Genomic DNA, 26,058 nt, shown 5'->3' with positions numbered 1-26,058 from the left:
ACTTGGGCCGAGTGCCATCCAAGCGCACTCGTATGAGACGTCATCCTATCCAAGCTAACTTGGATGAGTAGGACGCGGTCCGAGTAGCTTGGATAGGAATAGTTAGTATGAAATGAAGCTGTCGCTTGGTGCAAGAACGTAGTGATCGCGCGGGGGTGGCGCGGCGACGTCTTACGTAACTCAAACGTATAACCGTGTGTAAAATGTTCGTAGACAGTGTCTTTTTGGGGCATAATACACACGGTTATACGTTTGAGTTTCTCAAGACGCCGCCGCGCCGCGCCCGCCAAATGACTACGGCCGAGCACTTAGATGACACTCGGTCCAAGTGTACTTGGATCCTACTTGGACCGTGTCAACGCGCTTTCAGGCGAATAGGTGACTTCATGAAATACCACGTATGAAAAATGGGGAAAAATAAATACGAGATGGCAGCACCATTTTTCCTTTCCCTCGATCCCAAACATAGATAATATACGTACCAAATGGCTGCCTTGCGCCGATGGTAAAATCGTTAGTGTCAGTGTCAAATGATTTGGAAAATCTATATTACCGACGCGTTCTATATTTGAATGTAATTTTGGTGAAATATAAAGATTATGAATACTTTATTAAATGCCGTGCACTATTTTGTGATTTCTCAATAGCATATAAAATTCTAGCTAAATCGTTTCATATTTTATTTTATTGACACTCGCTATATTTGTCTTGTTGTTAAAAAATCAAATAGGTACCTACACAACAAAATATTATCTTTTACCATTTGAGAAGGCGAAGACGATTTTATTATTTTTCAGAACTATAATAAGGTATGTACTTACCTATTATATTTTTTTAAATACTAGGTATATCATGACCTAACTAACACTGTTTTTTCGAGTTATACGACAATTTTATTACTAAGTACCTAACTACTTATCTACTAATAAAATTAATAAACTTTTTGTCCCCCTATACTTTAAAATATGAGTGAGGTTTGCTATGATTATATTATTTACTTATATTATCATTTACTAGTTACGGCTCAGAACACAGTTTGAGTAAAGCCAACGGCAGAATTGCTATGTTATATTAATCAGTTGTAGTTGTAGCAATTGGAAATATATCATAAAATAGTAAATTCAACTTTACTTTAAATATATAATATTCATAATATTATCAGTCATAAAAGGTAAATGTGCCATAGATGCCCGCATGAGTTTTTATAACTTTCATTTTAGACCAAACCCAACCTAACCTACCGCAACCTAACCTACTGCAACCTAATATAATCTTAGTGTGTGATGCATCGAAATGTATGAAAATTTTAAATTCTAAATTAACATTATTGGATCGAAAAGCATCTGCGCCGACCAATGACATTAATATGGATGAAGCATCTGGAAAATAAAATGACACTCACTTTGTGTCGGGTCTGCCGGATGGCGAAATTCATATTTTAATATCGGTATCCTACGCTCAAATGAACATTCTGCTTGCAAGCGGTCTGGCGATACCTCTGGGTCTGCCCATACATAATTTCTGACTGTCAGGTTTCGACTCCGCCATTATTGTTGTGTTACAAAATGCCAATGTGCCTAGTTAAAAATTGTAAAAAAAAATCTACTAAGCACTCCAAGAAAGATGGGATATCACTTTTCATGTGTTAGTATTATTTATTATTGATAAAATGCCATTTTAAGATATTGATGAATGTTTATTCATTGCAATTGAATGACAGAAACCATTGGACAGACGCCTGTGATGCGCTGGGCTCACATGCGTCTAATCTCCGAGAAGTCGTAAGTAACCTAGAATCCGTTTCTAACGTTATGAGTAATGACACTAATACGCCATTACAATAAAGGTTATATTACTATAAATTCTCTAAGCTTGTATCGCATAATGGAAATGGATACATCATATGGTCACGTGACATCTACCTATGCATCTGTGAATGACTTTCGTGTACAATTTCTCGTGCGCGCCGATATGAAGTGAGTTGTCCATTTAATATGTCATTGGCGCCGACAGAAAAAGGTATTTAATATAATTGTCTACATGGAATAAACTGTTTTTGTAAAAAAAAAAAAAAATTAATCAAAGCTCTTGCGGGCTGTCTTACCTACCATAAAAAACACTTGAAATTAAATTTTTTACACTGTTTTATTTTAGTCACTCACTGGACGGTGTCAACGAATTCAATACTGTTGCTGTATCTACCTAATAATTTCACAAAATGGAAGTAAGCGAGCTGTCTATGCAACAAATCGGTGAACATCAAGTTATCTACATTCATGACAACACAGTCATACTTGGTAAATACTCGATTATTGTTTTCATCAATTTTGGGTTGAGATCACATGCAAAGGCACACTATGATCATTAAATTACTCAAGCGGGCTGCAAGTTCACATAGCCGTAGCTGTTTCTATGGCGGTGGTCTCCAAAGTGGGGTATACAAGTCATATATGGGAATACGCTAAAAGTTTTTTATTGACAGTATTAAAAAAAAGTCTATAAGTATTTCACGTATTATTGACCTTGGACGTCTAATCGTCCGAGACTCTCCGCACATTATGATGTTAATTTGGTAAACACACCAACCGTTGCAGTCTTACCGTTTAGTTGTACTTACCTGTGTGAGTTATTATTTTCTGCGATACCTGGTATTGAAACTAAATATCAAAATGAAGTAAACTGGGAACCAGACCTTCGTAATATCATAGAGCATCCAACCATAATTTTCAGATATTATTAAACAAATTATTTTATTTATTTATTTAGAAAAAAGAGTAGTATGGCATTGCAGCGATTAGTCAATGCGCCATAATATGTAATAATTACAAATGACTTAATTATTAATAACAACCAAGGCTTTGAACCGTTATTTTTTTTGTTTTGGTTTTCGTTCCCGTTCAAAATATATATCGGTTCAGTTCCGGTTTTCGTTCTTAAAAGACTAACGGTAAATACTTATCGAAATGCGTTATAATGTTGGCTATTGGTTTTTGTATATTAAATCAATGTAGGTATCAATTAAATGCCGTAATTACTAACCGACGTCACGGAGTAATCAAATTATTTATTTATATATAACGTACATGAACTTGCTGATAATTTTAATAAACTACTTCTTTTAACGATTAATTCGAAAAAGATTTAAGAATGAATCCAGAGGATACAGGTTCAAGTCCCGTCGGGTGTCTTATTTTTTTCTTCTTCTTTATACGCATGAGATATTTTCAAATTATGTATTAATTATTATGGTTTGGTTTAGGCAGGGTTTAATCGAATTTTAAAAACTAACCAGCACCATTTGCAAATCCTATTCTTAGATCAATGGAAACAAATAAGTATGACTGACAAAGTTTAATGTGCGCTATTTATGTAGAATCTTAACAGCCTACCTCCACCACTCGCCACTGCATTATAGTGACTGTATTATTGAAGATTAAATAATTACAAGATAAAAAGAACTTTTTATATACAAAGTTTTTAAATTTTCTATTGATACATATAAACTTGACTTGACTAGCTTAAGCGGTCAAAAAAATTTGTACTTGATAGAAATAATACTGAAATGTCATTTTGACATGTCACATTGATTTCCATAGTAACGCACGTATATATTAATAATTTAGTTGCTAGTACCCCAGACCCCTAGCAACCAATAATGGTGTCGAAATAACTTTTCATACAAAACAGAATTAACTTAAAATGAATTCAATTCTATTTAAAGATGGCTAAAAGTATTAAAAAAATGTATTGGCATCGTGTTCTGATATATTCTAAAAGTTTCAAATGTCTAGCTAGTCGGAAAGTTAGTTAAAAATCGATTGCGAGATTTGTACCGGACAAAGAACCACCGGACAAATAAGAATACGAGCTAAGAAAAATGTTGTAAAAATAATGAACCCACTATAAAAAATCATATTTGAAAAAAAATACGAAACTCGACGGGATTTGAACCGTATAATTATTGATTATTGATCTATTGTATTTATATCTATTGACCGATAGTCAATAATAATGCAATTTGATAAGCATTGTATGACCTAATAGTTTAAATTGTCGTAATTAGATAGGGGGCTCATAGCATAATTGTATAATGCACAGATTTGCACGACACCAATGGTTATACGGGTTCAAATGCCGTAAAGTTTCATATTTTTTTTTTCCGAATATTATGATTTTTTCTAGTGGGTATATATCTGAGGTGTTTTCAAGTTATGTATGTTCAATATAATATGGAATGTTACATTCTCAAAATCTTGTGAATCATTCATTTGAATAAAAGAATAATGATTATGATTATTTACTTTTAGCCGAAAATGATGAAGTCCAGTATGTCATACCCTCTGAGATGGGAGAAGGTGAGAGTGTTCTTGTTCAGGAAGAGGGCGATGGACATTATCTCATGGAAGGGAGTGAAATAGAGCAGTTAGAAGGTAAATACGTTCTACTCCCATACAATAATACGATGCATTTAAAATGAATCAATAGCCACAGAAAGATTAAAAAAAATAATGATTCTATTATTAATTGTGTATTTTTTAAATGGCTGTGTGGATAGATATTATCATTCGCTCAATAATCAGTTCTATTTTTAACATAACAATCATTTTTCTTGGTCAGTGATATTCGTTTCTTTTTATCTGACTTTAGCTCTGGATTAAAAATTACTATCAAATAATATTATATTCGGTGATAATGATTGCAGAATCTGATCAAACTGAAATACAACAGGAAACAGAAGAAGCAGATAACGCTGATGTGAGTATAACAAAAAACATGTCATCTAAAATTATTATTTGAAAGAAATACACACTTAAGGTTATACTTCAGTTGAGGCACGGTCTAAAAAGATCGTGGCTAGGCGATGCGCGGATTGCGGGTCGCGGGTGCAAATGAGGCATGTCAAACCAAATATAATTTGTCATATAAATCCAACATGTGTCCATTTAATGTTCTGTTTATTGTTCTATCAGTAACAATAATAATATATTCATTGATATGTTTTCTTTTTAAAGTAAATGGGTAACGTTTTTAGTCTTCTTTACACGATTTAAGAATTAATATGCCCGTCGCCATCACGAAACAAATTGACGTGTTTCCAGCTCGACGTTCTCTCTCCGACTGGCAGCGAGTCCAAAATTTCATCGCGCCTATAGTTGAAAATTATTTGCCGTTTCACTGATGTATTACCTTAAATAATTCATCTCATTTAATGTTAGTTAGTGCTTTATATTATGACAGCATTGATATAGCAATGACCCAGTATGTTTAAGTATACCTGTAGCTAACTTGTTACTGATTGTTAACGATAGATACAATATGGCAGAACAATAATAATAAGATAACTAAGTTTTAAAACCTAAAATTCAGAAAGAAGACCACACCCAGTGACGGCTCGTCCATAAGCATTGCGGAACTGCAGCACCCCCAAGCAAATTGAGAAAAAATGTAATATAATATACAAAAATTTATGTATATTATATGAAAATATCAATATTGTTTAAGCGTGTATTAAGCTCGCCCGCTCACTGATACATCCAATAATTATCATACACTGCAGTACTAATATCAGAATGTGACGCATCGCGTGATTTTGTGCAGTACCATTTTCGATGGAATATGCTCAAGTAGGCGAAGGTGGGGCGCGGGGAGGGGGCTCGTAGCTAGGAGCTTGGTCTGGTACAGCCTATCCGGCAGTAATTCCTGTTACGTGCGGGTGCAGCGGAGCAATGAAATGGTGATGGACGTTTTTTCAAGGAAAAAAGACAGAAGAATCAATTTTATAATGAAATAAAAATACATTTATAATCTTTAATTTCAATAATTTTGATGTTAATAGTAAAATATAATCCAAATAAATATTTTTTTAATCAACCGCAGCACCCCCAGATATAATATCCACGAGCTGCTACTGGCTACACCGCTACTGCAGACATCTGAAGTCTTAATTTTACTGCAGTTGATTTATTATCATATTTTTTAGGAGGTTGCTTCGGACGGACACCAAGTCTTCACCATCACCAATGATGACAGCGAAGTCATCACTGAGGTGAGCAAGACTATGCTTCTCATTTTTATTTTGGTTCAATTGCTATAATATAATATGGAGTACTTGTTACGAATAGCATGAATTGATTTACCATTCCATCCGTATATTATGACTTTATAACATGAGAAACTAGTGACGCTTTAAGTATCAAATTATTGGGTTTGTAATTGTAACTCATATTATTATGAACATGGATATAAATGTACCGGATTACCGTAAGGTTCAATTATATACAATAAACAGACCAGCCCTGCTTACCTACTGCATAGGGGATGAAATTGTATCTACGCAAATTGATTCTTAAGTGGTTCTGTGATAATAGCGCCACACTTTGGAGAAATAACAAAGATTCAGTTTCTATACAAAAATAATATTACCGAATGTATTCAGGTAATTCTGAAATTTTTGAGTTAAGCCTACATGTACGATAGTCGAATTGCCACATATTATGTAGCGTTACTCAAGGTTGTTTATGTTTATATTTATTATTATGTAGACCACAACACTAAATTGCGAGTTTCGATGGTAGTGTTAATTATTTTTTAACTTCGAGTGAAATCAGCGCTCGATATGGAAAATTTTACGTAACGGAGCACTCGATAGTCTTACAAAAATATTAACATCGTTATCTAATTGTGTATTTTCCAAAAAAAGTGTTGGATTTTTTAGATTAGAACGGTGCTCCAATGTGTTCCTGTCCATTTCGAGCCCTGAGTGCAATGCGTAACCCGTTTGCAGTAAATGAAGATTTTCGATAGCATATTAAATTTCATTAACAAATTTTTTCAATACGAAAAATCATCATTTACTATATTGCATTTTGAAGTATAAGTTATCAGCACTGCGATCGAAATTCACAGTTTTGTGCCGCAGTTTGACTAAAGAGGTGAAGATATGACATTTCGTTTGTTATAAATGTTTATCTCTGTCCAACAGGCAGTTTTTACCATTGCTATACACTTTATACATATTTTATTTGTCGAAACCCCTTTTCTCTGATATTCAATGAATGCATTTTCTAGAGCCGGCTAAAGAATAGCCCTTTAATTTGCTATTTCACTGGACTTAATATATCTACTTTGCATCTTCTAGGTTGTATTAAATGAAGAACAGTGTCGCATGCTTCAAGGATGTGGACATGTGTTCTTTCAACAGGGATCTCAAAGGTATCTTCTTGATGGAGAAGGACTGCGAGAAATTGATTGTCAGTTTGGTATGTAACATTTCTTAAACCACTAGTCAAAATTAACGCCAGTTCAACATATTTAAAACCACTTCCATCAGTATATTTGTATAGAGGTCCCTCTGGAGCTTCTCTAGCAACAGTGTGAACTGTTTCGACAATGTTATTTTGTGTTGGTGCTTCTGGCTTTGTTTCTACTAGTCTTTGTAACCACCAATTTATTATGAAATAACGAACAGAGAATCAATTAAAAAGAATGGAGTAGTTTACAGGTTAATTTAATGTAAACCATCGTCTGTAAAGGTTACCGGGGACATCATCAGTGTATTAGTGTGGATGAAGCAATATTATATTTTGAAATCTTGAATATGTGACGACGCTGACTTAGGCAGTCCACAGACGGCCTCGGTATAGTCAACACAGACAATTACACATTATACAAAGTTGTGCTACGTTGTAATTCATAACGTCATTATCAGCTGTGTTGCAGTACTATGGCAGTATTTTTGAACTTTTTTAATCCGAGAATCAGATTAGGGTAATAGTTCTGGTTTTTGCGACCCAAGTACAGTAGAACCTCTCATAACGAGCATAATTCATTCCAGAATCTTACTCGTAATGTGAAACACTCGTTAAGCGAAACAATTTTTCCCATATAAATAAATTAATGTAAAATACGAAAATGTATTCCATGCCGAAAAAAACACTCAATTTTTTTTATTTGTAACGTTTATTCAAAGAAAATAACTTATTATTATTCATGAATTTATGACAATAACTAATTCTGTTTTACTAAAAAGCTGTCTAGAGACATTTGTTTTTGCCGACGCTTCAAAAATTTCGTGAAAATGTGATACAGCATTATCATTGCATAAATTTGTAGTGTGCATAGCCACCACCTTATTAGGGTGATGCTTCTCAATATACAACAGTTGCTACGAGTGCTAAACACAGACTGATGGACTGTGCGCAATATCCCGGCGCACAAGTCAGTGACGTGAAAAGGGGACTTCCCCTCTCCGCGTCACTCATTATGCGAAATGTCGCTCGTTAAGGGAGCCATTTTTTACAACGTTTTTATTAGCTCGTATTCTTATTTGTCTGGTGGTTGTTTATCCAGTACAAATCTTGCAATCGATTTTTAACTTACTTCCCGACTAGCTAGACATTTGAAACTTTTAGAATATATCAGAACACGATGCCAATGTATTCTTTTAATACTTTTAGCCATCTTTAAATTTTCAGTTAATTCTGTTCTGTATAAAATGTTATTTCATAAGAAATCCGTAATCCAATCCACTATTATTGGTTGCTAAGTGGGTAGAGCATAATAATTCAACAGAAAATTTATAAACGTTCTTTTTATCTGTAATTATTTTTTTGTAATAATATTATAATTCTGTGATAAAATGTGATATTGATAAATGAGTATATATTTATTATTTTATATATTATTTAATTATTTACAATTTGTTTTGCTCGTTATGATAGGTTCCACTGTATATGTTGATGAGCTGTTTAGGCCAAATGTTTTACGATAATGTAATATGTATTGACCCAAGTAATGAATGATGGCTTAGGGTGCCATTATACTCCAAATATTTTACTGCTATTGAGGTTGTCCAGACAGTCTGCACGTCTGGTCTGTAATAAGTCTGAATATCTTCAATTAGCAATAATTAGCTGATTAGCTATGGTTTTCCATGCCACCTCAGTCTCTTAATACCGGAGTTAAATTTCTGAGGGAATAAAACACATTTTCGTTTTTTTTAGATGAGAGCGAAATTGCAAACGTGGAATACGTAGTGCCAACTGAAGGGTATGTTGTATGATCAAATTTTTTTTTGATTTTTTTTGAAATTCTGTTTAAAGGTCAACCAATATGAATATGTGTATTAAATAAGGCTCTAAGTACCAAAAAGTAGTATTGCCTGTAGTTACAAAATACCGAGTCATTGCAGTAAAATTTCATGAAGCAGACCTTTTGAAAAATGTAGTTTTACAGTGTGAAGCAATCACGGCAGCTTCTATAATTTTAAGTATTAAGAACTCGCAAGTGTCAACACACCATCGTCAGCTATTTTATATTGAATGCCGTTGACCACTGCAGTGCTACTTACACCATTATAAATAAAACACGCGAACGGACTTACAACGTCTACAGGTTTAATTATTTTGCTGTATTTTTTTGACTTGCTTGAGGCACTTAGACTATAGTTGAAGTTATAGGCGTTGGTATGTAGAACATTTTTCTATAAAAATGTCAGTTTTTATGTTTTTGTACTTAGCGCCTTAATTAATACACGTATTCATATTATGAAGGGGATCTAAAAAAATTATCATTTTCCAGTCAAGACAATGTCGATGATCCTGAAGGGATACCTGGAGAAGATCAGGATGAGATACAAGAATGTCAAGAAGAATTGAATGATGAAGAACGGAATGTAAAGGGCGAACATATGTTAGAACAGTTCGCTTATCATCAGGTGTCAATGGATTGTGATGTAATCGCCGAGGAAGACAATGCAGATGCTGTACTTTCTAACATCAAACTCGAACATGCAGGTGAGAAGAGTGAAAAGCTTTAAACTGTGTGACTCGGAGATGTTGAAGAAATAACCCAGACATTGCATTCAGACATGATGCAATTAAACAAGCCCAAAATTAATTCAAATTAAATTGTGCTCCTGTCAATTAACCGAAAAAAAAATTGGCATACATCAAAAAGTTTAAAGTCAATGATTAATAATTTAGCTACAGGATTCTGCATTGTAGATTTATTCGGAGCTAACTTTATGTCTTGTCTTGTGTTGTGAAGTTTATTTGCCAGAGTTGTACTGAGATAAAAATGTCTCATGTTGCAAACTTAAAACAAGTTTTCTATTCATTAAACCTAACCGTCAATAGTTCATCACTCATTTATTATTGCCGCCAATATAATATGTCTAAAACTTTCGCAGATGTCGACAGTGCAACAGAAAAGCGCACGACTTACTCAATGTTTCCCTCCCAGACAACAACGTCTAGAACGTCTAATTTGCTGGATCGAAAAATCATTCAAGAAAGTGCAGGTAAGTTGTAACAATCATTAAATGTGCAAAATATTCCAATATTTTCACTGAAATCAGACATGTGTCATTCATGTAAGACTGACTTGAGACATATGAGTCAGTGGCTGCCCATAAATCAGTCGTACACCATCTGTGCATGCATCTGAACACTCTGAAGGTAATAGAGTTAGAAGGTTCTTCGTGAACGCTGTGAAGGCAAGAGCAAAACACAGCATTCTTCATTAATGCATTAGATAAGAAATTTTGTTCTTTGTGACTCAAATGACCTAGTCGATCAGAGTTAGACATGTGACTCATTTTCCATAACTAGTTTGAATGCCCATATTTTTGCATCACTGGTCCAGTTGCTGACCCAAACACAAAATCAGATGCTTTCTCGTACATATGCTGTGATAAAAAGCAAGTATCATTTGAAAATCGGAAGTATCTGGCTCTCTACAGGGTGGATGCTATATTAACAAAAATTAAAGAAAAAGAAGGTAAACACTTCTGCATTGTGGAGTTCCAAATATACTTTGTTTTTGAGGAGTAATGGTAATTTTTCCTCGTCTAAGAAGCAGCCAGCTTGAAGGCAGATATTATTATTTCATCATCAGTCGGGGTCGATCCACTGCCGGATAAAGGCTGCTATGTACATCCACCGAACTTTATGAGCTCGTCTATCCATGGAGTTTTAGGGCATCCCTGTGGGTGTTTAGTGCCCCTTGGGTACCACTGTATGACAGCATTTATCCAGCGGTTGTCTATTCGCCGAGTGACATATAGCGACCTCTATCACATCGCATACTCTTGTCTGCTTCCTTATCCATTGGTTTCTTTTGTGATCTATTGATTGATTGATATTATTATTTATGTGGTATTATTTTAGTAAACCTTTAATTAAAATGAATTCCTTCTTTAATTATCATTGCAGATAAGAGAATCGGCGGCAAAAGACGGCAACACGCTAACAAATATCAGATGATTGAAAAACACGAAGCTTTATTAAAATATCCAATGCAGAAAAGCAGGAAACGTCGGAAGGTTTGTACTTGTCTTTTAATTACATTAATAGTTTACTGCATTATGAAGTGTTTGGCAATGATAGTGTTGAACTGTTGATAGTGCAAAACTTGTAATTCCCATTATGGTCAGTACTGAGATTGTTGTTGATTGCGAATTTGTCGAAGATTTATCTCTGTGTGAGATTCTTGTGCTCGTAAAATTTCCAGTTTATGCAGTCCCGTTTCATTTTAGTACACGTAATACCCTGTTTTACGTATTTATTTCCTGTTTGTGAGACTATCCTAACATATCACTTTATGTATTCTATAATCTACATCACAGGTAAAGGCGTCAATGTATAGTTCCCCGCGAGCTGTCAAATAACCAGTGGCGAGTAGTGACACATTTTTTTTAATACATACTGCAATAACATGACCAATAAAATTGTAGGTTATGTTGACGAATGTTCAATTTTTGTTTAACATTCCAATATAAAATTTCAAACATTTCGAGGTTCATACCTGAATTTGACCGAGGTCCGCAAGTAAGAGAGGTATCTCACACGACATGTCTACCAATTTAAATTTTTGCCGTATTACGGATTTACCGATTATTGTAGATATGCTGATAACAGCCTTGTGTATGGAATTGCTTCCATGATAATTTGGACCAATTTAAATAACGGAAGCATGTTAACTGTTATGGCTTTAAATGCTAGGAGGTATTAGAATGGCGGTACCACAAATTTCTATGATTTTTTAATAAAAATTTTTCAATCCCCCTCATTTATATGTCTTCATTAATATTTTTTATGTCAGTCCCTTCAAAAACATAAAATCGGGGTTTTACTGTATTATATTGATTATATCGTCGGTATAGTGGCAGAAGACGATAAGTCAAAAATTGGCTGATTTGAGTTATGAATGCAGAATGATAAAGTTTAACACGCTCTATCGTCTAAAAAAACAAGCTCCGCCAAAGTCCATGTAGTTGTGGCATAATTTAAAGAATTCAATACGTAATAAGTCACTTTCTTTCATACTTCATAGTGGCAAATAACAATAAGATGACTTAACGTTATTTGGCTTCAAGCTTCTAGTCACTTGTCCGTTATTTATATTGACTTATTGTCTATGCCACATACAGCTTGCAACTATTTGACAGTTGGTTCTGAATGTTGACGTTTCGCGCGTATTTATATATCTCATATTTTCTACAATAGTGCTTGTAATCTATTGTATAATCGTTTTTATCGACGTGTATAATTTAAGATTGGAAAATATTATGTTTCTGTATGGGCAACAGAATAAAATAAGGGAGCATGTAAAAGGTAAGCAACTTAATTCAACATAACCTCAAAATGAAGTTTGCTCTACAATTATTGATTATTTGTGTACTGATATCACGTTTCTATGGCGTATTTTTATGTAATCGGAAAGACATCCTTACTAACGCATATGTTTTATTTATATTTTAGATGATGCGCACCAAAGTGATGTTGTGGATGGAGACAATATTACTAATGTCTGGGACTCACAATTGTACTTGGTCAAAACCAAATGCCGCCTATTTGACGCTTGCATTCTGACGGTGCTGCTTTACGGTAGCGAATCATGGCACCTTACGAAGGCTCAGAGCAACCGTATACTGAGCTTCGAAAACATATGTTTGCGATGAATACTGGGTGTGCGGTTGTATGACTTTAGGATCGAGGAGATAAGAGAATGCACCAAACAGCTTCTCATCTCGCTGAGAGTGAAGAGGCGACGTTGGACCTGGCTCGGCCACGTACTGTGGATGCCAGAAGAGAACCTCAACTTGGCTTGCCTGTTCTTCAAGCCGACCTGACTCCGGCGTCCTGGAAGGCCGCTAAATACTATCTATAGAGTGTTTACAGCGGAGCTACTGAATGCTGGTTTAACCTGGAACGGAGCAAAAAGACTGGCGAGCGACAAGGATTCTTGGAAGCGCCGCGTGGTGTCCATATGCATAATAATTTTATCAAAATGATTTAAAAGAAAGTATTTGCCAATTTCTTTCTTTAATCTCCATACCGTTTATCCACCTGTTATCCGATGTTTCTAGTAAATAAATTAAATACTGTTCTCGAACCCTTCGAAGCGGAAATGATCTCTTAATTATATTTTAAGTTTTTTTAATTAATTTTATAGGGTAATTGTTAATTTTAATTGTTTTCATAAATTATTTTTGTGTAACCATCATCCCCATACCGTTTATCCACCTTTAATCCAATGTTCTGATAAATAAATTATATAACAATGTATTTTTTTTATTATTTTTACCTAGTACTTAGCTACACAAATTTATGTTTAATAATTTAATAAAGATGAAAAGTATCATAATTTGAAACAAGATTATTACTAATCTTACATACAAAAATATTAAATTACTTATATACCTACCTAATATTATTACCTAATAGTATCCACCTACCTATTATTATTTCTGTTTTTATTTTAATTTTATTTTAAATTGGCCAGTTTCTATTATTATTAGAGTCCAATGTATTACTACTCAACTACAACATTTTATGTTTGACTAATCTATTAACTCAAAAATCGTTGTGGCAAAAAACGTTAATTCACCTTTTTGTAAATAAACTCAAAAAACTAATTATTATTACTATAAAAAAGACTTAACAATACTCAAATCCAATTCGTAAATGATTACCGAATATCATAAAGTAACAAGCTTAGGTAAAAATGTTTAAACTATTTAAATAGAGAGGTTTCAATTTCTTGAATTTAGAAAAAGGCGATTATCTCAAAACAAGGTTTTTTGACTTAACGCCTTTTGCCACTATACCGACGATATGGACCACCCTTTTATATTTAAATACATAAAAATAATGTCATATTCAATGTAGTGTTATTAAATTTACAGGTGGTAGACAATGTAACTCCTATCACCAGCGAGGATATTGTCAATCTTCTGAAGTCAAACAAACTCAATAGAAACGGTATGTTATATAAATATGAATATTATCAAATAGCTTTTCATATTCTGCCGTTCCAACATAATATTGAACATTCATAATTTGAAAACATCTCGTGCGTATATACACACAAGAAAAAATCATTTCGTAACCTGTATCTGCTGGATTCACGCCGGTATGCTTTTCCAATTAAGCCACGGGCATCTTAGTTAATTACAACGATTTTAACTAGTAGTTGTTACATGAAATGCTTATCGAATTGCGTTATACAAGTTCAAGTCCCGTCGGGTGTCTAATTTTTTTTCTACAAAATGATTTTTTCTAGTGTATATGCATGAGATGTTTTCAAATTATGTATATTCAATATATATAATGTTAGATTCTCAAATCTTGTGTCTTATTCGTTGAATAAAAAATAAATAGTTTATTAAACCAACATAATATATTCGTGTATGGTGTGAATACGTTGATAAGTCTAAAAACATTAATTCTCAGGGCAGCTATTTGTACACTTGGCTTTCTGTGGTAAATCAGATTATACTATGTTTTTAAATTTTAGTGAAATGTTTATAAATTCTCAACAAACTAAAATTTAAAAACATTCCTGATTCAACACAGAAAGCCAAACGTACAAATAGCTGCCCTGAGAATTGATGTTTTTAGACTTATCAGCATATTCACGCCATACATATATATATTCTCACTGCAAGCTTCAGACCTCTGGTTACCTTCCTCTAGACCAGCAGAGGGCCGCATTGCAAAATCTCATTGTAAGCTTAAAACACAAAGTAACCATGCGGTACGTAGTTTATTTATTTTCTTCACGTTGGTTTGAAAATGAATTGTCGTGCAATTTCTTGAATGCCCTCGATTGAGTTGTCGAATAGAACAGCGTCATCGACGTATTCCAGGACGCATAGCTTCACCGTGGGGGGTAACAGGTGTGCCTCGGTCAGGTGGTATTGACTTCCGTAGTATGAAGTCAAAGAGGATGATGAAGAGAAACGGAGCAAGGACATAAGAGTGTATATGGCGGAGCTACGGTATGGTGGTTTGATCTGGAACGAAGCAAGGAGACTGGCGAGCGACAGGGATTCTTGGAGGCGCCGCGTAGTGTCCATATGCTCCAACTAAGTGACGAATATGGCTTAAGAAGAAGACGTAGTTTATTTGCATGGGAAATTACATTTAAAACAAAACAATCAAAATTACGATTTTACACATTTGGTTATAATTCTATGAAACACAGAATGACAGGGTGGAGTCATTTTAGTATTTATTTATCAGAATGGGGCTATTGCCACCTGTCTGAATCCAAGTGAAGAAATCATACTTGCACACCTTAATAATAAAATTGTTAAACAGTTCCACTATAACCTGTTTATTTTTGACATCTTTTAGGCTTGGAGCAAGTTAAACGCAACGGTAAAATGTATATAGGTAATACACCCGATGGGCGGAGGATTTATGGCAGAGTGGTTGAGATTATGAATCAGCCCACAGTCTCGGAGACAGCATCTGACAGTGGAAGCCTAAATGAGACAGTCCTCAGCGAAGACATGTCAATGTTAGAAACAGCTAGCCCTGCAGACTTAGATGACCCGCCAAGTAAAAAAACTGGTAAGAACCTCAGCTGTTTTTAACACATCTATACTTTGAATATTTAAGACATTACATTATGGTTGGTGTTTTTGTTTCTTCAGTTATAGCTGATATTGGAGGAGTCACTAAACAGGGGAAATCATTAAACGAAAAGGAAGTTTTGCGCCAGATGGACATTGTGGAGACCGTCGTATCGAGTCGGAAAACTATCATCAATCAGCCGCCGCCGGAAAATTCCAAATCAAATAATATGACTTTTATACTTCAGTCGTCCGATGTAAAACTACAGACATTGTTAAATAACGATGTTCAGAACAAGGATAAATTAGATGGTAAGTTATATATAATTATTGTCTCTTGATGAAAGTTTAGTGCAGTGATAAGCAACCTTACTTTTATCGTGGGTAATAGGAAGATGCTTGGTAGTTCCCGATGTTATGAATATCTGTTCTGAAGGTTGCGGATGTGTGCGAGTGTTTCGGGACGTGATGAAAATACACAGAGATGGTATTTTCATGGTTTTATATTGTAGTTTAGTATAAACACGGCACAGAGTAAATAGCTGTCACATTTATATTGGTTGATTTAAGTACAGTATTCTTTCAGTAATCCGCCACCCCAAAAACCAAACAAGTGTCCAATTAGTGAAAGCGGCAGATTATAGTGCATATATACAAAATATGGTAAAAATTAAAACAGGTATTTCGTAAAAATAGCTTTTTGAGAAATTTGTACTAGCAAATTACGGTTTTATTTATAATCAAAATCAAGTATTAAATTTACTAAATTATACATTTTTATAAACTAAATATTAAACAGTAAATTACTTGACACAACCAGTTGTTCAGTGAGGCAGATATTCTTGAATGGCTTAGGATTTCTGGTTTTCCCTATGACCAAAAGCTTCATTTTGTGTGTCCCGGTTGCATTGTAGCATGGCTTAATTGTGATGCGGTCCTTGGGCACTTTCCTCTCTGGTACATTACTTTCTTCACGATGAACGTACGTTTTACGAAGGAGAAGTTTCCAAACTAAACCTGTCTCGTCTGCGTTGTAGGTATACTTGTACGCGGTGGACTACTGAATTTGACAATCGAATACCGGCGAATTATAGAGCTTGATTTTGTGCTTTCAACTAGTAAAAATAACGACGGATTATAGTAGCTGTCGGATAATTGAGCGGCAAATTACTGAGAGTGTACTGTGGATTGAATTTTGAATTTAGAAGGATACGCTGACGAGCGGGGCGTAACCCAGAAGGAAGACAACTGTTTGATTATTGTTGCATTATTATCTGTAGTCTATCAATGACCACAGACAGCAACATGACAGTTTGTAGAGTTATACGAAACCTCTACACTTTTCACGAGAGCTCAATTAAATACCAAACACCTTTTTAAATCTCATTTACAGGCGGCCCTTGACTTTCATACATAATTGGTTCCTGAAAATGTGTGCAAAAGTAGAGCAATGGAAAAAAAAATCGGTGTGTGTACTTATGTACGGGCGTTAGAAGTTATACTTCTTTGGCGTAACAAAACAAAAACAAAACTTGTGATAAACTAGATTCTTTGACTAGCTCTTAATTATCTTGGTAAATTACATACTCAAGAAAAAGGACCGCTTATTGGAACGCCGTTGGTTTATTTCTATACACTTTAACTTATATTACTAACTGACGTTTAATCGTTTGTTTACCTGAGGAATTGCAAATGGCCGACAATAATAAATTTGCTGCCTAGGCAACGGAACAATTCTAAACTATAATATTATACTGTATAATCGTCACGATTGCAGTATCATACTGTGGCGTAAAGGTAGTGCGTTCAGATGATAACCGAACAATCGGTGGTTCGAATCCATTCGAGTGCATTTTTATTCGTGTCAAAAAATAAATTATGTGTTACATGTCACACGCCAAAAATACACTCTGATCTGATTTCCCAAACGCGCCAAAAGAAGTATAACTTCAAAAAACATCAAAAAGTGTACTTTAAAATATTTATTTATCAATGTCAGGTGTTTTCTTTATAAACTTGTCAAGAGATAGTTGAATACTACCCTTATTTTTCTTTTCTTGATAAAGAGTTTTATAACATGCTGTGTCTGTATCAATTGGTCTACATACTTGAGATATACGCTCTACATTGGAATCACACTCTTCCATGATTTACGTACACTATTGACACCTGTATGTAGATGACACCTACACTATTGGCGGCATAAACAATTATTTATTCCATAAACAAAAAAACACATGAAGCAATGCGGCCACTGAATGACTATTTATATTATTTTCCTCTTCAGATTCTGACGACATCCAATTTCAACTGGCATCTGTGAAAAAAGTCCTATCAACTCTGGTAAAAATGCCATCTCTGAGAACGCTTCTCATCACCCGAAACCTGATGATTATTAGGGTGAGTCACAGAATAGATTAATATGACACGTGAAAGCCAGTCACCATAGACAAGACTTTAACGGCGGTTTTGGTTTGTAACCTAATGAGGGAAAAGCCATTTTATCCTATGAATGTCCTGAGATATTACCAATGTTGAATGCGTGGTGCGTTTACTAGACAAATTTTAATGCACATCTGATATGGAAGTGAATATTGAAAGTAACATATTTTATAACATGACATGTTTAAGTTTATCTCATATTTCTGTGCACTCTAGAATTGTACGGCGTATGTTGGGATTTTATAAGTTTTATCATGACTAAAATATCATCGCCGTAGATGTCAAAGGAGCCAGTCCACAAAATCATAATGCTGAGAAAAGTGCGCAAAGATTTTGCGTGACAAAAAAAGTAACATTTTTGTTTTTAAAGATATAACGGTGAAACTTTGAACATAGAATATACTTTGTGGTGTTATTTTTTTATTGTTTTGTACAAATGACTAAAAAAAATAGTATCTTAGAAGTTATGTGTTATATCTCTTGACCACTGAATATTGAAAAGTACAAAAAATGTAGTCAAAAGAGTTTTGTTGCTTAAATCCATTGACCACTGCATCTTTGATGACTTTAAAGTGCTTTTGTGTACTTTACTCATTTTCGCCAAATTTGTGGCTTGGCTCCCTTGACATCTACGGCGACGATATTTGAGATGTTTGTTTAAATAAAGGTGAGAGATATAATATTATCTTTGTGTGTTAAAATAAAATAATTACGAGATAAAAAGAACTTTTTATATACAACGTTTTTAAATTTTCTGTTGAATCATATAAACTTGACGTGACTAGCTTAAACGATCAAAAAAAATTGTATTTGATAGAAATAATACTGAAATGTCATTTTGACGCTCATATTGATTTCCTTAGTAACGCACGTATATATTAATAATTTCCTAGCAACCAATAATAGTGGATTGGATTACGGATTTCTTCCGAAATAACTTTTCATACAAAACAGAATTAACTGAAAATGAATTTAATTCTACTTAAAGATGGCTAAAAGTATTTAAAAAATGCATTGGCATCGCGTTCTGATATATTCTAAAAGTTTCAAATGTCTAGCTAGTCGGGAAGTTAATTAAAAATCAATTGCAAGATTTGTACCGGACAAATAAGAATACGACCTAATAAAAACGTAAAAATATCTTATTAAAATCATTTCATAATTATTATTTATTACTATTGCCAAGATATGACCTAATTAAATAATATGTAAAACATGATTCTTATATAAAGAAAAGGGTAACTTTTGAAACACTCTCTTGAATTTGCTAGTAAAGTTATTTCTGTATTAAAATAGTGATCATAGACATACCATCATAAATCGTCCGATGTTCGAATTTAGAACTAAGCTCATCACACTATAAAAAGTATGGTATGTCAAATGTTAGCATGTGGTGCCCTCACTTAGCAGACAACTTATACTGCCCTTCCAAGGAAAAAGGCAGTAACTGACTCTCACACACTTTCGAGATAAATGACATAATGTGTTTTTTTTTCAAAGTTTAGTACCTACTGTGAATTAATAAAAAACGGTGATATTTTTTATTTGTTGGAACTAACTTGTACTTAACTAATTTGCAGGTAACTGCAATAAATAGGTGCAATGACTGCCTTTTTGCTAAGAAATGTGTATTATTTTAGCAGATGTCCATTTTTTATTATTAGTTTGGTATTTTAGTGATAATACCTACTGATTTTAAAGTGAACGGAATATATAGCTTTCAAAATTGCATTGGCATTCATCACTGAATTTCACAAATTTTGCAAGATACTGCCTTCTTTCTTAGAAGGGCAGTGTACTGGTGGATCTATAATGTTAGAATATAATAAAATATTTGTTTACTATTGCATGAGATATTTTCTCTACCTAATCAAAGATATTGCAAGTTTGTTTTACGTTACAATATTATGACTGATTTTCTTTGATGTGGTGTGGTTACCATGAAATTTTAAAAACAATAGTTGACACTGTAGAATTCTGAAAACTTTTCAAAACGTGATGTGTTGGATCATTCCGATATTTCCTTGTACAATAATTTGTAATTATGTTCCAGGTAGTAGACAAAAAGACCTCAACGCAGCCCGCGTGTCGGAGAGAGTCTTATTTCCCAGGTCGGATGGTCAACGACAAGGTCATCATAACAAACGATGATGTATTGGCGGACAATTATGAGTTCAAACACATGCCCCATCTCAAGGGAGGCTTTCCAGGTATCTATGTAATACATTATGTAAGCCAATTTCTTGAAAATGTCTAATTAGTGAAATTAAATAATTCAAAACTAGAATCTACATAATATCATAGAGCGCAATGCAGAACCATCCATCATAACTAAAACTTCCTTAGCTCAAAACACTATGCAGAATCACTAACGTAGCCCGATTTAGTTAGGAACGTGTTGTCTATGATTAAATGGCTAAGTTCGCTTTTTCAATTGAAAATAATACAATATTTAAAAAATTTCTTTTCCATAGTTTAGGTAAATTATTTTGTAATAATTGTAAAACGATGACAAAAATATGAAAACCATACAAAATAAATTTAATAACTATAAACACACAATTAATATTAAATTAAAATAATTTCATGTCTCTGCAATTAGTGAATATAAGTGATTTTTAGAGCTCCGTGTTTTTTCCCGATACGGTAACACTGGCCGTTACTAAACGTCAGATGATGTCTTTAACAATTACAGTACTCTCTCAGTAATCCGCCACCTCAAAAACCAGACAAATGTCCAATTAGTGAAAGAGGCGGATTAGATTGCATACATACAAAATATGGCAAAATTAAAACAGGTATTTCGTAAAAATAGCTTTTTGAGAAATTTCTACTGGCAAATTACGGTTTTATTTGTAATCAAAATCAAGTATTTACTAAATTATACATATTTATAAGCTAAGTTTATTAACTTAATATTAAACAGTAAATCACTTGACAAAACCAGTTGTTTAGTGAGGCAGATATTCTTGAATGGCTTTGGATTCCTGGCTTTCCCTATTACCAAAAGCTTCAGTTTTTGTATCCCGGTTGCATTGGAGCACGGCATAATTGTGATGCGGTCCTTGGGCACTTTCCTCCCTGGTAAATTACCTTCTTCGCGATGAACGTACGTTTTACAAAGGAAAACTTTCCCAAATAAACCCGTGTCATCTGCGTTGTATACTTGTATGCGGCGAACTACTGAATTTGACAATCGAATACCGGTGAATTATAGAGCTTGATTTTGTGCTTTCAACTAGTAAAAATAACGGCGTATTATAGTAGTTGTCGGATAATCGAGCGGCGGATTACTGAGAGTGTTTTACCGATTTTAACTGCTGTCAAATAGTACGAAATAGTACCATAAAATGACAACATCGCGTCTCGCTCACTCTTAAAGAATGAATTGGAGAAGATTGGAGAGAGAGAGCAGTCAGCACTTTTACGTGTAAACAGTTATTGTCATGATAGTTTAAAATAAGCACTATTGCCGCCAGTAAATCAATGCACGTGTACAGGCGCTATAATAATATAAACATTGTTTACAGAAATGTTACATCAAGTAATGTGGTTATTTATTTTAGTGGAGGGCTATTTGCCGGTGAATCTGGGGAACAAGTGGTCTCTACCTTGCGATGAGAATTTCCTGATAATTAAATTCACTATAACGACAGACGGACCACAGCCATCCACGCGTATTGTCATTATGGAGAAAAAAGGTAACCTGTAATTTTATATAATTTAATTAATAAAACCATCTTTATTGATTTATGTAACTATTAATGGATGTTTAAGCAATTTAAAATGATGAACATTTTAAATTACTTCCTCGAATTTTGTAAATTTTTTAAAATTCTATTTAGTTTTTACGTCATACTGTCTTGTGAAAAAAAGTTGTTTTGGGTTTACGAGATGTACAAGACGTAATTGATTAGATACAAGTCTAAGATTAAATGAGAATTACAGGCAAATCATGTCATAATTTACATGGTTTTTTTTTGTTTTGATTTTGCAGAAAAATCCGGCCAGAGTACTTCCTCATCAAGCAATATCGACTGGCAACCTGTTGAACTGGATGAAACAGTAAGTTTATTTATTGGTTAGTTGATAGCTGAAAATACGATGATGGGTTTCATTGCCTCATACGAGGCGCCATACAATTGCCTCATCAAATGCTGATGATTATATGAGTGACTAGTGTTGCAACTTGCACAACAATAAGTGTTTACGGCAATAAAAACACTGCACCTTGTTACAACCAAAGAACATTAGGTAAAATAGGGTAATCATACATTCACTTTCTCCAGAATATGTCGTCTTTTTGTTGCCCTAAAGTTTTTCCTGATGAGTTTTTTAAATATGTAAAAATGTCTGGGTTTTTTCTTTTTTGTTTAATTTAAAATTTGCTTATTAAAATTGTTACCGAAGTTTAGCAGCAGTGGCGTAGGGTGGAGGTAGGCTGTTAAGATTCGACAAAATAGTACACACATTTTCATTCATACTTTTTTGCCCATAACATGCCAAAACTACTATGGTTTGGTTTAGACAAGGTTTAATTGATTTTTAAAAACTAATCAACACCATCCGTAAGTTATAATCTTAGTTCAATGATAACAAATACGTTTGACTGACAAAGTGTAATGTGCACTATTTATGTCGGATCTTAACAGCCTACCTACACCCTTCGCCACTGTCTAGCAGTGAATGGAAAGGTTGCCTGGAAAGAATTACTTTTCATAAAGGATTGAAATAATATTGATTATTAATATTAATTATAAACGGCTTGCAATCAAATTATTATTGAATGCATCATCATTCCTGCGTATGTTGTGTTAATCTATCTGTGTATTGATTGTCATAGACTGGAGAAGTGAAGATTTTACCACTCACTAAAAATCAATGGAGACAACTTGAAAGTGTCAGCACTGGGTCATCCAGGATAGGTAAAGTTTTCGGAGGAGAACAAGACCCACTAAGGATTCCGCCAGAAACGATGAAAAATCATTGGAAGCAAAACAATTCATTGGAATGCCCCTCCTGCAAGGTAAAGATCTTATTTGTACTATGTTATACTTCGACCTGTTGGGGAAATATTCTAATGCTAGCATGTCATGGCTGCGGTTTCATAGTGTTGAATGTAGACAGCGGGGCCGGGGATAGGTATCTACCTGAAAAAGTAGGAAGGGTTTGTATGTAGTTCTGACAATCGCTGCTAAGACTAACCATGTTATAATGGTTTGGATAGAAAACACGACACCTTCCGTACTAATCTGCTTTATTTAGCAATGATCACTTCACAGAAAATTTTTTCCCCTCCTATTTATTTGTTTACTAGTTGCTAGAAAAGGGGTTGTACTGATTACTGTATACTTTTTGTTTATAAAATGATAGTTGAAAAATAGTATTAAAATCGTACTACTGAGAAGTACCATTAACCACCATTAACATTACCAGCCGTAACTGCAATGCTTTATACATAGGAAGGGTATAATAAAAACTCTGACTAAATGACAGAAGTAAAATACTGTTTTTACATGTTTTCTTATTTTCTTTATAAAACATTGCGACAGATATAAAATTAATCTTTTTTTCCATTCTAGAAAACTTTTGGTCGTGCTTCGAACCTGGCCCGTCACATGACAATACACGCTATAAGTAGCGCTGTAAATGTCATTTCGAACCGGAAGAAAACCACGTCCGCACCTTCGGGCTCAGCCATGTTTGCATGTGATAAATGTCCGTGCGCGTATCACTTTCAAAGTACGCTGACACGCCACATGATTAGTGCGCACAGAGACCAAGTGGAAATTGTTTGACCAATAGAAGAATAGTATAGTTTACTATACTGAAATTAATTCTTCCGGTGTTGGACTGGAGAATAAATAGTACAATATAAATATTATACAGGATGTAGTTATATTGATTTTGATATATATATTTGGGCTGAGATCTATAGATTGTCGACGTTATGTTAAATCGAAATAAATAATCATCAAAGCTGTGCATACATGAATGGCGAAGGATGGAGGGTGGTATTTATTTAATTCCTGGTAGACTGGCAGTCTGCAGGTTGTCTTGCATGCCCTCATTTGTTCTCCATTAAACACTATATGCCTGAATAATGACTATTCAGTGATTGTTGATATTCCATGCATCTCGGCCTTAGATGGTAAAACTATCATACATTATCATCATCAGGAGTGGTGAGGTAAGTCTTAGTTTTTTTTGACAACTCCAATTAGCACCACCCAAACCATATTATGGTAACTGCCGTCCCTAGACAGAAATTTCAAACCAATTTTATTAGATTCAACATTAATTCAATTTTCATAGCCGATTTTGGCAAAATTCGTGAATTGATGAATGAAAACCTAACCTAACAAATAATCCAGTATTTCGGCTATTTTCAAAATATGTTTGCCGCTGGCTTCCTGTGAACCGACAAGAACCTTGTTTTATTTAAACATGAATTTTAACTCAGTACTATACGACCCAAATAGGTGGACGGTCTTTAATATACGACCATATTATATTTCCGATACAACATTTCACGGTGAAGTGTGATACGGCGAACTGCATACGTACAAATTTCCGGACACTGTAGTAACTATGTATTTTGTCAAATACATCAGTAGTTAAGGCCATACCTTAGTTGAGCCACGGTCTAAAAGGATCGTCGCTAGGCGATGCGCGGATTGCGGGTCGCGGGTGCAAATGAGGCATGTCAAACCAAATATAATTTGTCTTATAAATCCAACATGTGTCCATTTAATGTTCTGTTTATTGTTTTATCAGTAACAATAATAATATATTCATTGACATGTTTTCTTTTTAAAGTAAATGGGTAACGTTTTAAGTCATCTTTACACGATTTAAGAATTATTACGGCCGTCGTCATCACGAAGCAAAATGACGTGTTTCCAGCTCTACATTCTCTCCCCGAATGGGAGCGAGTGCAAAATTTCGTCGCGCCTATGGTTGAAAATTATTTGCCGTTTCACTGATGAATCACCTTAAGTATTTAATAGGTTTTGCAATACTATTAATAAAATTCGCTTTTTCTCTTTGAACTCTGAAGAAGGTTGGAAATTATTATATTAATTTGAAGAGCTTGGATGATTAGTGGTGGCGTTCTGGTGATTATGGAAACAGCGGAACTTTCATCAACCAATCATCGATTATATCAGAATTTAAGATACATTATAGTGTGGGTAGGAGAGTCAAACTGATTTGGGTAATTGTTTCATGGGCCGCTTACCTACCAAAGCCTACGATTGCCGAACATTCATCTATTTCCGAAAATTCCTGGACACCAGAACTAAATGTAGCTACTCTTCATTTATAGCACATTGGTCGGATGCGATGACTGAAATTGAACTGGTTAAGCTCTTCGTCATAGTATAAAGTATGTCGGTACCATACACTATGAAAACTTTTTGGCTAAAGTTCACTTTTTTTTTGTCTAATCCCAGGATCTCGGGATTGAAAATATATTAATCCCTGGATTTACAATCTATATTCGAGAGGTAAACTATGATAGTTCTATTTTAACAACTATACAGGTGTGAAGAATTGATACTTTAAACATTTGGTATTTGAGGCGTCTAATTACAAAAAGCGACAAGTCCACAATTCAATATTATCGGGAAACAACGTTTTTATGTTTCTAGATTCAATTATTTGTTTTAACGTGAGATTTTTTTTCCCGTTGTATTCTATGTCGAAATTAGAACCAAATGGCAATTTGTTTCAGCCGATAAACTCTTAAATGT

The 26,058-nt window shown here is 34.2% G+C and overlaps 1 protein-coding gene across 1 annotated transcript; it reads left to right on the top strand.

Annotated features, from left to right (window-relative positions):
* Window positions 1-476: 476 nt before the first annotated feature.
* On the top strand, window positions 477-26,058 carry LOC147066865 (uncharacterized). Its single transcript, XM_085954489.1, has 19 exons — window positions 477-809; window positions 2,155-2,297; window positions 4,308-4,430; window positions 4,703-4,755; window positions 5,981-6,046; window positions 7,139-7,259; window positions 9,003-9,048; window positions 9,580-9,794; window positions 10,190-10,300; window positions 11,214-11,323; window positions 14,189-14,264; window positions 15,642-15,860; window positions 15,944-16,174; window positions 18,150-18,262; window positions 20,358-20,514; window positions 21,871-22,005; window positions 22,302-22,369; window positions 23,148-23,330; window positions 23,887-26,058. Exons 2-19 carry the CDS (start codon window positions 2,219-2,221, stop codon window positions 24,100-24,102), a joined length of 2,322 nt encoding a protein of 773 aa, XP_085810615.1. The 5' UTR covers window positions 477-809; window positions 2,155-2,218; the 3' UTR covers window positions 24,103-26,058.

The sequence above is a fragment of the Rhyacophila brunnea genome, unplaced genomic scaffold, assembly GCF_057557595.1.
Source record: "Rhyacophila brunnea isolate RB1 unplaced genomic scaffold, BYU_Rbru_1.0 scaffold_4, whole genome shotgun sequence".
Lineage (NCBI taxonomy): Eukaryota > Metazoa > Arthropoda > Insecta > Trichoptera > Rhyacophilidae > Rhyacophila > Rhyacophila brunnea.
This window is presented reverse-complemented; position numbering and strand designations above follow the sequence as displayed.

Bases quoted from the DNA above. Each gene is read 5' to 3' on its own strand.
- LOC147066865 (XM_085954489.1), top strand. From the start codon at position 2,219: ATGGAAGTAAGCGAGCTGTCTATGCAACAAATCGGTGAACATCAAGTT. The intron at 7,260-9,002 runs GTATGTAACATT...CGTTTTTTTTAG, and splicing joins AGAAATTGATTGTCAGTTTG to ATGAGAGCGAAATTGCAAAC. The intron at 18,263-20,357 runs GTGAGTCACAGA...ATTATGTTCCAG, and splicing joins GAAACCTGATGATTATTAGG to GTAGTAGACAAAAAGACCTC.